Below are 13,120 nucleotides of genomic sequence, written 5' to 3'. Positions count from 1 at the left end.
GTGAGCACAGAGCATAAAAGCTGCAGACTCCAGCACCTGAAGCAGACTGGAAGGTGAATAGATTCATCATGTGGACCCTCTTGTTTCTTAGCAGTGTGCTCATCACACATGGAGTGCTCGGTAATGTTCACTTCCTTTGACGTTTTTACTTCTGTATTTTTCTTTTTTTTTTCTTAGATAAAAATAATTAGTTTTGCTAGGATAGTTTTGGGCAGTAAGCTGCAATTCTTCAGGTATAAACATAAGCACTAAAATGTCACTGTAGTATAATCTTATGGTCTATGTTGCTTTTTTACCCTCTTTGTGGTAGAAGGTAGAGATACAATTGCTTTTAACTTTTTCAGGTCAGACATCTACGGCTATGGAATCAGAAACACCATATTCTTCAGGTATAAACATAAGCACTAAAATCAGAAATGTTACTGTAGTGTAATCTTCTTGTTTATGTTGCTTTTTTACCCTCTTTGTGGTAGATGGTTTAGATACTATTGCTTTTAACTTTTTCAGGTCAGACATCTACGGCTATGGAATCAGAAACACCATATTCTTCAGGTATAAACATAAGCACTAAAATCAGAAATGTTACTGTAGTGTAATCTTCTTGTTTATGTTGCTTTTTTACCCTCTTTGTGGTAGGTGGTTGAGATACTGTTGCTTTTAACTTTTTCTGTTTTTCTTCAGGTGCACCCTGTGGTGGGTACCTGTACGGCAGCAGTGACACTTTCTACAGCCCCAACTATCCAAACAACTACCCAAATAATGCATACTGTGTATGGTACATTAGACCAGGCCGGCGATTTATTCGATTAGAGTTCTCTAATGCACAGTAAGTTAATGCACTGCTTGTGTAGGATGTGTTTGATCGCTAACTATGTTTTCTGCATAGTCTGGTATTGAACACTCAAAGCTGCTTTTTGTTTTTTTTTGTCTATCACAGAATTGAGTGTAATTACGATGACATTCACGTCTATGACAGCTCGAGTAGCTCCAACCTTCTGGGGAGATACTGTGAATCAAGGAACAGAACCTTCTACTCCACTGGTTCTTACTTAACTGTGCGCTTCAGCAGTGATAGCAGTGTAACCTACTCAGGATTCCGTGCTCATTACAGAATAGTGGGTAGGTTATTCTGATGATGATCATTGTTTACAATGACAGGTGGCACTTTTAGGGACCTTTTGGCCTGAGACATTAACAATGGGGATTCTTGTTCGTTCTCTCTGTAGATAGAGGCTCTTGCACAAACAACTGTGGCTATCGGGCTGGGGCCTGCTCTTGCACCTCAGACTGTACATACAGAGGGGACTGTTGCCCAGACTATGAAGGTAAGCAGTGAAAGAAAGTTACTAAGGGCATTCATTCAGAATTCTAACTTAGAAAATATTTGAGGGACTTCCACATTATTTGAATATTTTCACTTTATGATGTTGTATGCTTTTACTATTATTATGTTTCAGATGGATATAATAGCCTCTGTTCTCCTTAATTATCTGACTTTATCCTTCTCTTTTTGTCAAATAGCTTACTGTTCATCATCTACTCCGGTCCCAGATTCCACAGGTATGAAAAAAAAAAAAACTCTCAGATTGGAGCTGATTTATCTTGAATTGTTTCAATTTTTAATGCTCAGCCTCTTTTGCAATCTCAGCATTAACCTCTGTCTCTTAGCTCAGCCCTCATGTCGATACAACTGTGGTTACCATCTGGGAAGCTGCTCCTGCTCAAGCTCTTGTCAATACAATGGCAACTGTTGTCATGACTACTACTGTGAGTACATACTCAACACCCTCAAAAGATTTTGCATTAGCAGTACTCATATAGACAAGCAGTGATATCATTAATTTCTTGTCTTCATACTTGCTCAGTTAACAGCTGGTGTGAAATACCAGTGAGAACAGGTGCAAAACAAAAACATTTACTCTCTTTTTCATTTTCCCTCAGCGTACTGTGGATCAACAACTAAAAGTCCCACCACTGGTAAGGAAACATCTCTACATGATGTGAATGACAGAAGAAACATGATATTGATTAATGATTAATAACTCTCTTGTGTCACAGCTAGTCGTTCATGCCGATACAACTGTGGTAACCACCTGGGAAGCTGCTCCTGCTCAAGCTCCTGTCAATACTATGGCAACTGTTGTCATGACTACTACTGTAAGTGCCAAATCAACAGCATTAGCTGGTTTTTCATTGGAAATGCTCACACAGATACAGTATGGTGTGATAATATTAGTTTGTTACAGTTGCACAGTAGACAGCTGGTGTGAAATACAAGTGAGAACAGGTGCAAAACAAAAACATTTACTCTCTTTTTCATTTTACCTCAGCGTACTGTGGATCCACAACCACTGGTAAGAAAACATCTCCGCATCATGTAAATGACAGAAGAAACATGATATTGATTACTTAGAATGATTAATAACTCTCTTGTATCACAGCTAGTCGTTCATGCCGATACAACTGTGGTAACCACCTGGGAAGCTGCTCCTGTAGAAGCTCCTGCCAGTCCTATGGAAACTGTTGCTATGACTACCACTGTAAGTACTCTGTCCCTTTAAAGCAAAGCCGAGAATCCACTGCACGCTGCTGAAAAGTGTTTTGCATCAAACTATTACAATGCACTGTTCCAACATTGTTGTGTAGTCAAATATACATACACTTCTTATGGGTTAAAGTGGCAGTTTTTCTTCTCTGCCATCTCCGACTGACAACTACCAAAAATTGGTACAATTTTTTTCTGCAGCCAGCCAGCTCTGAAAACAGCATTAAGTCTTCATTTCTCAAAAGAGGGACTTCTGCTTTCCACTTAGAAGACTTCAATACTTAAAGAAGACTTAAAAATAGACTTTGTTCAAATTCATATTCAAATCTTTAGTGCATGTTTTTGTTTATAGTTATATGACAAACCATTTCTGCATGTGCTTTACTCAAACAGAATAGGTGTAAAAGATTGTTAATATTTTCTCTCCTCCTAGCTTACTGCCCGTCATCCACTGACGGACCCACCACAGGTATGAAACCCTCAATAACTGTGATGTTTATATTTGAATAAATCAGTGTATCATTTACTCTGCCAGTAGGAAATATTAATGGTATTATATTGTCGTCTCTCAGCTCAGCCCTCATGTCGATACAACTGTGGAAGACACATGGGAAGCTGCTCTTGCACAAGCTCCTGTCAATACTATGGAAACTGTTGTTACGACTACTACTGTAAGTTCCAAATCAACAGCATTAGCCTTTTCTTCATCAGAAATGCTCACACAGATATTGTGTGATACTATTAGTTTGTTACAGTTTCTCAGTAAACATCTGGTTTGAAATACCAGTGAGAACAGGTGCAAAACAAAAACATTTACTCTCTTTTTCATTTTACCTTAGCGTACTGTGGATCAACAACTAAAAGTCCCACCACTGGTAAAGAAATATTTCTGCATCACGTAATTGACAGAAGAAACATGATATTGATTACTTAGAATGATTAATAACTCTCTTGTATCACAGCTAGTCGTTCATGCCGATACAACTGTGGTAACCACCTGGGAAGCTGCTCCTGCTCAAGCTCCTGTCAATACTATGGAAACTGCTGCTATGACTACCACTGTAAGTACTCTGTCCCTTTAAAGCAAAGCCGAGAAGCCACTGCACGCTGCTGAAAAGTGTTTTGCATCAAACTATTACAATGCACTGTTCCAACATTGTTGTGTAGCCAAATATACATACACTTCTTATGGGTTAAAGTGGCAGTTTTTCTTCTCTGCCATCTCTGACTGACAACTACCAAAAATTGGTACAATTTTTTTCTGCAGCCAGCCAGCTCTGAAAACAGCATTAAGTCTTCGTTTCTCAAATGAGGGACTTCTGCTTTCCACTTAGAAGACTTCAATACTTAAAGAAGACTTAAAAATAGACTTTGTTCAAATTCATATTCAAATCTTTAGTGCATGTTTTTGTTCATAGTTATATGACAAACCATTTCTGCATGTGCTTTACTCAAACAGAAGAGGTGTAAAAGAGTGTTAATATTTTCTCTCCTCCTAGCTTACTGCCCGTCATCCACTGACGGACCCACCACAGGTATGAAACCCTCAATAACTGTGATGTTTATATTTGAATAAATCAGTGTATCATTTACTCTGCCAGTAGGAAATATTAATGATATTATATTGTCGTCTCTCAGCTCAGCCCTCATGTCGATACAACTGTGGAAGACACATGGGAAGCTGCTCTTGCACAAGCTCCTGTCAATACTATGGAAACTGTTGTTACGACTACTACTGTAAGTTCCAAATCAACAGCATTAGCCGTTTCTTCATCAGAAATGCTCACACAGATATTGTGTGATTCTATTAGTTTGTTACAGTTTCTCAGTAAACATCTGGTTTGAAATACCAGTGAGAACAGGTGCAAAACAAAAACATTTACTCTCTTTTTCATTTTACCTCAGCGTACTGTGGATCCACAACCACTGGTAAGAAAACATCTCCGCATCATGTAAATGACAGAAGAAACATGATATTGATTACTTAGAATGATTAATAACTCTCTTGTATCACAGCTAGTCGTTCATGCCGATACAACTGTGGTAACCACCTGGGAAGCTGCTCCTGTAGAAGCTCCTGCCAGTCCTATGGAAACTGCTGCTATGACTACCACTGTAAGTATTCTGTCCCTTTAAAGCAAAGCCGAGAAGCCACTGCACGCTGCTGAAAAGTGTTTTGCATCAAACTATTACAATGCACTGTTCCAACATTGTTGTGTAGCCAAATATACATACACTTCTTATGGGTTAAAGTGGCAGTTTTTCTTCTCTGCCATCTCTGACTGACAACTACCAAAAATTGGTACAATTTTTTTCTGCAGCCAGCCAGCTCTGAAAACAGCATTAAGTCTTCGTTTCTCAAAAGAGGGACTTCTGCTTTCCACTTAGAAGACTTCAATACTTAAAGAAGACTTAAAAATAGACTTTGTTCAAATTCATATTCAAATCTTTAGTGCATGTTTTTGTTTATAGTTATATAACAAACCATTTCTGCATGTGCTTTACTCAAACAGAATAGGTGTAAAAGATTGTTAATATTTTCTCTCCTCCTAGCTTATCGCCTATGTTGATGTTACTTGTGCAACTTGAATTCACAGTTCTCCATAGATATAATGTTAAGAACCCTGAGGAGTTAGTTCTGGGTAAGAATGGGAAAAACTCATGATATGCACTTAGTTAAGTGTAGAAAACATGCTTCAGATTTTCAGACAGTCTCTTCTGAATGGCATTATAACGTCTCCCCACATGTTTGAAAACTTATAAAAACTACCAGTATGTAGAAAACGGATGGGTTAGGGAGAATTGTGTTGGACAGCCCCCATTTTTTAAAATGTTGGCAAGGTAATAGAAGAGTGGTTTCAGTGCTGTAAAACCATCAACATACACCTCTTTCAGGCTAAGTAGGCAAACTTACTGCATTGCTATGCCTGACTGATAACTTCTATAAATTGGTACATATTTTTCTACTCTCCATTTACTGGAGTTATTAAAAATAGGTATTTTACATCCATCTACAGAAATTGTTTGTATTATGTTCTAAACAGCTACAGAATTAACCACATCTGCATGTGCTTCACTTAAAAAAGAAGAGGTGTAAAAGAGTGTTAATATTTTCTCTCCTCTTAGCTTACTGCCCGTCATCCACTGACGGACCCACCACAGGTATGAAACCCTCAATAACTGTGATGTTTATATTTGAATAAATCAGTGTATCATTTACTCTGCCAGTAGGAAATATTAATGATATTATATTGTCGTCTCTCAGCTCAGCCCTCATGTCGATACAACTGTGGAAGATACATGGGAAGCTGCTCTTGCACAAGCTCCTGTCAATACTATGGAAACTGTTGTTACGACTACTACTGTAAGTGTCGCATCGTGTAAAGCTCAACACATTCTGATCAGTTGTCAAAAAGACAAGTAACCATTTTCTTTTTCAAACAGCTCATTGTGCTGCCACAACACCCACAGGTAGGTTTCTCAATGTCCAAAAATTAGTCTGCTGCAATTATAGTTCACTCCAGTGACTTGTTGTCCGCCTTCAACAGGGCAATGTGGAGGCTCTCTGTTTGGCTCGGGCACCTTTTCCAGCCCTAACTACCCCGGCTACTACCATGACAATGCCTACTGCGTCTGGCAGCTCAGAGCTGCGTATGACCAAAGAATCTTCCTGTCATTCAAACACCTGCAGTATGTAATAAATTGTGCAACTCAAAATGCAAAATTATTAAAATTATCAAAGGAGAAATTATGTTTTTTTTTTCTTTCAAAAAATACATAGAAAACCCATCATCATCTCTAAATTTGGCCTGATTTAATTTTTTTCACTCATCACAATCTGTGGCTTTTATAATCTTATTAACAGACTGGACAACTGCTGCTCCTGCGACTACATTTCCATCTACGATGGGCCAAATGCTCATTATGGATATTTGGGGAAGGTGTGCAACAACAGTCTGAGCACTTTTTACTCCTCTTCCAACTACATGACTGTGGTCTTCCGAAGTGATCGTTCTGTGGTCGCCCAAGGATTCAGGGCCGAATTCATGAGCACTCTGAAACCCAGCTCAGGTACAGTTAGAATTAACTGTGGGAATCATACATCCTGTTCAAATTTCATTACGTGTGTAGATGCTTAATTATCTCCATTTCTAAACTAAAAATTTACCTGATCATCACAGTTATCAAAGCTAATGACTTGAAAGAGAAGTAAATATCTTTGCCATACTATTTTAATCACTGGGCGTCTTATACTTTCATCCTTCTGGATATTTAATTAAGCGGCTGTAATTCAATTGTCAACACCATCTGTGCCAGGTCGAGTGGACTGCTCCTCAGACAACATGAACATCGTGATTGAGAGAAGTTACCTGAACTCTCTTGGCTACGACGGCCACAGCTTGTACCTGAATGATCCACACTGTAGACCACAGGTCTCCAGCTACCAGGTGGTCTTCAGTTTCCCCCTCAACACTTGTGGCACCATTAGAAAGGTACACAACATATAATCTTCTGGATAACATCAGAAATATGCAGGTTTTTCTAACCATTCTGGCAAAAATGACATATTGTGGACATGCATGCAGATTTTTATTTTCCCGTGTCTTCTACATTGAACAGTTTGACGGTGGCAGAATTACGCACACCAACAATATCCGTGCCTACGCCTCCAGCTATGGAGAGATCACACGCCAGTCTAACTTTAAGTTGAATGTCACCTGTTTCATGGAGCAGGACTCAGTGTCTCAGATTATGTTTGTTGTTAAAAACGGCGGTAACAGCAGCATCACTGGCTCAGGCCGATACAATACCAGCATGGCCTTCTACACGTCGAGCAGCTTCTACAACAAGGTGTGTTTGCGTAGTGAGGGGACGACTATGGAGAAAATCCCTGTTGGAAACGCAGGATGCTGATATTTTGCTTTCACACACAGGTGACTCAAGTCCCATATGAAGTAACACTCAACCAGAACTTGTATGTTCAAGTGGACCCGATGAGACGTGACAGCAGCCTGGTAGTCTTCCTTCACACTTGTGTGGCCTCACCATCCCCCTTTGACTTCAGTTCCAGACCTTACTATTTGGTTCGTGACGGGTAAGATTTTTTTATTTTTTTTTCCCCACAGCTCTACAAGCAATGTTGACCTACACTGGCTTCTTTGCTTGTTTTCTAACTAAAAACACAGGTATTTTTCCCTGTTTCACCCTCAGATGCGCTGTGGATAACACCTACTGGCCTATCAGTTCTGGCTCACAATCTTTGGCCCGTTTCAGTTTCAAGTCCTTCCAGTTCCTGCGAGCCACAGATTCGGTGTACATCCAGTGCAAGGTCCTGATTTGCCCTGCCTCGGACGGCAATTCTCGCTGTCGTCGTGGCTGCCGCAGACGTGCGGCCAGAGACCTGGGATCAGAACACGACAGCCAAACTCTGGTTGTTGGTCCCATTAAACTTAAAGGTTGGTATGTATGAAAACAGAACTTTGAAATCAACATTGATAGAAAACTTTCTGAGCTGGATGAAACCAAATTTATGACTTCTGTTAGGTTTGTCAGACCCTGAGAAAAAGGACGAGGGGAATGAAAAGGAGAAAAAGGCTTAAGTGGACACACCAGCAACATGCTCCAATCAACGTTCTGTTCCCTTCTTTGAGATACTGAATTATACTTACCATTTTCTGTCTCTTATAACCCGATTAAAAGCATCATCAAAAGGCAATCTGTGTCTTGCATACTTCAAAAATGCCAATTCACAACTGAACATTAAATACTGCTGCTGTTAATTTGTGTTACAGAGTACAAAAAAAGCAGAAATGGAGAACAAAAGGTGAAGGTTCGGTTAGAAAACACTTTACTTATAAATTAGTTAGAATAATCCATCTCACAATAAAATGATTTGCTCAGGGACCGCCAGAAGGCTAAACATTCACCACTACCTATGAACCTACGACACAGAGAACATAAGGCCATTACTGATGTCCCCATTACAGGTAAATATGGTAACAAGGAGGTGCTTCTACAAACAGTAACTATGTTTCTCCACACATGTTGCTAAGCAACAGACAACAGTACCCAAGACAAAGGACAACCTTTCTAAAGTAGCAGTCTTACTGCAACACAGTTTTGATTTTTTGACACTAAACATCGATCCAACCAGTCAGAATACAATACTCAGTAAATATTTAGAAAAGCACTGCGATTCAAATGATGAATCTCAGTTATCACAAAGGCTGAAATGTGGCAACCCCGGTGCTACGTGGCAATTCTGAGAAAATGTTCACATGAGACACAAGACTTTGTGATTCTGCCCTACACACAGAGATACTGGATATTGAAGGGACTGGATACAATATAGAAAGATTAGAAGATGACATGATGCAATTAAAAGGATAAAACCCTTTCAACAAAAGTAGTTATCGTGTAATCAAGATGGAAGGGCACCGCATGGAGGAACTTCAAAACAACACGACAAAGTAGCTGGCTGACCAAAAACCACCGATACACAGTGTGGCCAGGTTTTTACTGCTGATGCCATCTATACATTAGAGCTGGCATCGGCTCCAGTTTCTTAGCAGCATTTATTAAACAGAAATCTGGCCAAAAATAAAATCATGGCCAACATAGTACAACTACAATGGCCAAACTATTTTATCCTAAGGTTCTGGGTCTAGCTATTGTAAGAAGAGGATATTGTAATAATATCTATTAGTCTTCAAAATAACAGTCATCTCCAACTTGGACACAAGAAAGTGACAATGTCAGGCACTGCAACGAAATAGTAATAATGCACCAAGCAAAGAAATAATTTCAACAAGGCTTAAATGAGATCTCTCAAGGCCAATAGTTTCACTCTGAGTTAATATCAGAGCAATAAGTAGATGCAACTCCATGAGTGTTGAGAATCCATTTGTGACATTACAATTTGCAAAAAAAAAAAAAGAAAAAAAAAAAAAAAATCCGTCTTTTGTCCAAAACTGACTTAGTATTTTTCTAAAGTGTGAAAAGTTAGTTTTCCTTCTTGACTCTGGTGAGCGCAGTTAAGCTTTTGCAAGACAGGATGCGTGTTTACAGAGATTTACCACATATGAAATATTACTTAAGACATTTTTTTATGGTTAGGAAAGCTAATAACTGCATTGAATATTAAATAAATGTTGTATTGTTTTTTCCAATTAAAGCCAAAAGTCAAAGTTAATCCAATATTAGGTAATCTACATCCTGAAATAATATTCTTCTGTTGAGCTAAGAAGGGAAATGGTTAATATGGTTTATGACCGTATATAAATACAACTGCCTCCACCACAAATAGATTTTGAACCTGTCAAAAAACACTGATCATTCCTTTGTAATACACTGGAATGGGCACCTTTAGTTGTACAAAATTAAATCATCTGAATGTCGATATTTTCCTGTGTAAGAACAGTTTTTAAAGACTAAGCTACATAAAGGCCAAGTGAAAGACCAATAAATAAAATGACTTTAATGTAAAACAAAGCGGTCCTTTAAAAGTTCTCTCTGTGTTTAGCTGTTACTTGTGCTGCCCACGTGCAAAGTGGCAGGCAAAGTCGTACTTGCTCTTGCACTTATGGCCACAGATGTTGCACTGGAATGGGTTTTCATATCCATGGCACCCCATGTGGATGGTGTAGAGGATGTTGTCAGGAAAGTAGATGTCACAGTGCTGGCAGTGATGGAGCATGTGGGGGTCCTGAAGAGGGGCGGACAGGCCCGGGGCCGGTGTGCTTGGTTGGCTATTGGAGATACTAGGAGTGCTGGTGCGCCCACTGTGCTCGCTACATGGTCCACCTCCAGGACTGCAGTTACTGTGTGGAGGGGCCCGGGGCTCCGGGGTAACTGGTGAAGAGGAAGAAGCATGAGCCATGCTGGCAGTGACAGCCACAGGAGCTGTGGCAGGGTGAGGCTGCTGGATGAGGAAAGGCTTCTCATCCACGACAGACTCTGCTCCAGGAGACATGGGAGGTTGAGTCTGGGCCTGGGTCTCTGATGGGAGGCTGGCCAACTGGCCTGCCAGGGTGGACAGTTGATTCAGGGGGTTGTCCATGATCATATCGTGATGATGGTGATTTTGATTCGTGGAGAGTCCTTCCTCGACGCCTTGATTCTGATTATCGTAGGTTTCCTGACGTAAGTGGGGCAGCTCGTGGGAGAAGTCGTTCACATTGTCAGCCTTGTGCACCACCATAGAGGGGGGGCTAAAATTGATGAGGAGCCGTCGACCATAGCCCAGCGAGCTGGCTTTTTTCTGTAAAACACTCAGCATCTTTTTATGGGAAAGTGACCGAGCACCTTTCATAGGCAAGAGTTTGTGACGTCTGCGTCGATGGTGTGATAAGTTGCTACGGTCACTGCAGCGGAAGGAGCACAGCTCACACTTGTAAGGCTTCTCACCGGTGTGTGAGCGCATGTGGGCCTCCAGGTGACGCTCATAGGCTGAAGCAAATGGGCACAGGTGGCAGCGGTGTGGTTTCTCTCCTGTTAAGAAAAACAGGCTTAATAGCAAAATCTTGCCAGTACAGCATTTCTCATGATATTCAAGTACTCTAAGACGCTCCACAGCAAATATCGTAAATACCAAGAAATTTGTGACAAATAATACACAAAAGAAAAAAAAAAATTACGTAAAAAAAAACTAACCTATTATTGTGCCGTTCTCTCAGATGGTTACAAAAAAAAGATAACGCTAAAAACAGATCACTATATATACACTATTATGTCTTGCTGAAGTAAGTCCATGTGTGGGAAACACTACAGTATTATTCTCTGCAGAGGAACTACAAACCCTTACCTGTGTGAATCCGAATGTGTTCAATGAGACGTGCTGTGCCTCTGGTGGCATAGTTGCAATAACGACATTTGAGCTTGCCGTCGTAGGTCCTCTCAAAACCATCCACCAAGATCCCCGAGTTGTCCTCCAGTGACATGTCAACTGAGGGGTTATCCAGCCCATTCTGACTGCATTCTGCAGACACCAATATTTGCATTATGTGAATATATATATATATATATATATATATACACACACACACACACCTCACAGACAGAAAGTAGTTGAACATCACACTAGCATTCTGCAACATAAGCAGGTCTCTTGCTATTACATCAAAACAGCCAATGATCCCAACACTTTTCCATTGGGGAATACAACTATGGTAAACTGTATAACAATGGCTATCTTCAAAAAGGTGATTAAATATTAACCTAAACTCAATATTTGTGGGATTTGCTGTAAGAAAAGTTGTCCAGCCAACACACATAATGATTTATACACCACAGGCTCAAGTTCAAATACTAGAATGGAAGTAAAAGCAAGTTACTTTTAGATCAACAATACTGTGAACGCCTTTCTTAGCTACTTTACCTTTACTTATTCAACAGTTTCCTGACCTTAAGTTGGCAGCATAAAGCTTATATTGTTCTATAATGTATATCTACATTATCACCTACAACTAAGAAAAATAATTGAAAGGAACAGAAATGTATGTTTTGTGACAAAATGTTAAAAAAAAAAAAAAAAAAGTAATTCTTGTTGGTTAAAGATTTCTCAGCTGTTCAAAACAAACCAGTTTTTATCTAGAAATGAGCTGATGAAACACAAGTTTGTGCTCTCTATGATTTACCACTGGCATTCATCAAAGACATGTACAGATACAAACAATAATCATGAGAGCATTCACGACTCTTCAAAGAGACAAACACATGCAGTTTTATGTTGCAGATGACAAACAGCTGGTTACCTGCTGGCAGCTCATCTGCCTCCTTCACTCCGCTGACAGAGCCTGATATCATGTTGACATGCTGTGTCTGCTGGCTCAGATACTCCTGGAAATCCTTCACAAAGTCCAGCGTGTCTGGCTTTTCCTCCCCCATTGGAAAAGGTGATAGTGATGCAAATGCACACTGAAAAAGACATTAGGACATGTCTTACTGTGGCTGACAGTCACTGAGGTGTGCATCACAGAGATTAATCTGCATCATGAACTTCACTTGTAACAACTAAAATTTTAGGGTAACAACCATGTAATCAAACAGATTTCAAAAGAGCCAAAGTAACAATGTAGTTGACACATCAGCAAGCGTTTTTTTTTAAAGATTCATACCAACCTTCTCGAAGACAAACAGCTAGTTAAATGTAACTAGTTCTGGTTGGTTTGAAGTGCCGTTTAGATGCTAGCCAGACACAAAGACAATATAATCCAGCAAAACACTGATTGACAAGAAGGGAATCAGCAGGATCCGGTGTCTGGTCGGTCGCTGCTATACGCAGCTTCTCACCATCGTCATGTTGTTACCAAAGCTACGTACGCTACGTTAGCCCCACAGCTAACGTTAGCCTACCTTGGAGAAAGCCTTTTAGTCAACAGCAATGCCAAATGTTGCCCAACACGTCATTATTTAAGAGTACAACGACGCTTAAATACATTTTCCATTCGATAAAACCAGCCGATATTTCAGAGAAAAAACAGCCTGCTAAATCAAAACAATTAACCCATCGATGGGGTTAAAGTTCACTATGAGTACGCCGATAAAACCTTCCCGCTACAGTTACAGCTACAACAT

At 39.9% G+C, this 13,120-nt stretch overlaps 2 protein-coding genes across 3 annotated transcripts; one reads left to right on the top strand and one right to left on the bottom strand.

The window, feature by feature from the left end:
* Window positions 1–524: 524 nt before the first annotated feature.
* LOC142398916 (uncharacterized) lies at window positions 525–8,145 on the top strand. The gene is made up of 26 exons (XM_075483160.1): window positions 525–552; window positions 682–826; window positions 938–1,119; window positions 1,227–1,325; window positions 1,522–1,560; window positions 1,669–1,767; window positions 1,942–1,977; window positions 2,059–2,157; window positions 2,331–2,354; window positions 2,442–2,540; window positions 2,979–3,014; window positions 3,118–3,216; window positions 3,508–3,606; window positions 4,045–4,080; window positions 4,184–4,282; window positions 4,451–4,474; window positions 4,562–4,660; window positions 5,672–5,707; window positions 5,811–5,909; window positions 6,094–6,235; window positions 6,411–6,616; window positions 6,863–7,038; window positions 7,166–7,396; window positions 7,480–7,640; window positions 7,757–8,001; window positions 8,090–8,145. Exons 1-26 carry the CDS (start codon window positions 525–527, stop codon window positions 8,143–8,145), a joined length of 2,694 nt encoding a protein of 897 aa, XP_075339275.1.
* Window positions 8,146–8,357: 212 nt separating this feature from the next.
* ikzf5 (IKAROS family zinc finger 5) lies at window positions 8,358–13,086 on the bottom strand. Of its 2 annotated transcripts, none has more exons than XM_075484771.1 (4): window positions 12,665–13,086; window positions 12,298–12,460; window positions 11,349–11,522; window positions 8,358–11,035 (listed from the first exon to the last, which is right to left on the bottom strand). In XM_075484771.1, exons 2-4 carry the CDS (start codon window positions 12,428–12,430, stop codon window positions 10,071–10,073), a joined length of 1,272 nt encoding a protein of 423 aa, XP_075340886.1. In that variant the 5' UTR covers window positions 12,431–12,460; window positions 12,665–13,086; the 3' UTR covers window positions 8,358–10,070. The 2 variants fall into 2 exon arrangements, with proteins under 2 accessions (XP_075340886.1, XP_075340894.1); XM_075484779.1 differs by having other exon boundaries at window positions 12,899–13,086.
* Between the last annotated feature and the right edge of the window lie 34 nt (window positions 13,087–13,120).

This window comes from Odontesthes bonariensis, chromosome 2 (assembly GCF_027942865.1).
Source record: "Odontesthes bonariensis isolate fOdoBon6 chromosome 2, fOdoBon6.hap1, whole genome shotgun sequence".
Taxonomy (NCBI): domain Eukaryota; kingdom Metazoa; phylum Chordata; class Actinopteri; order Atheriniformes; family Atherinopsidae; genus Odontesthes; species Odontesthes bonariensis.
Note: the sequence above shows the minus strand (reverse complement) of the source record. Positions and strands in the feature narration are given on the sequence as shown.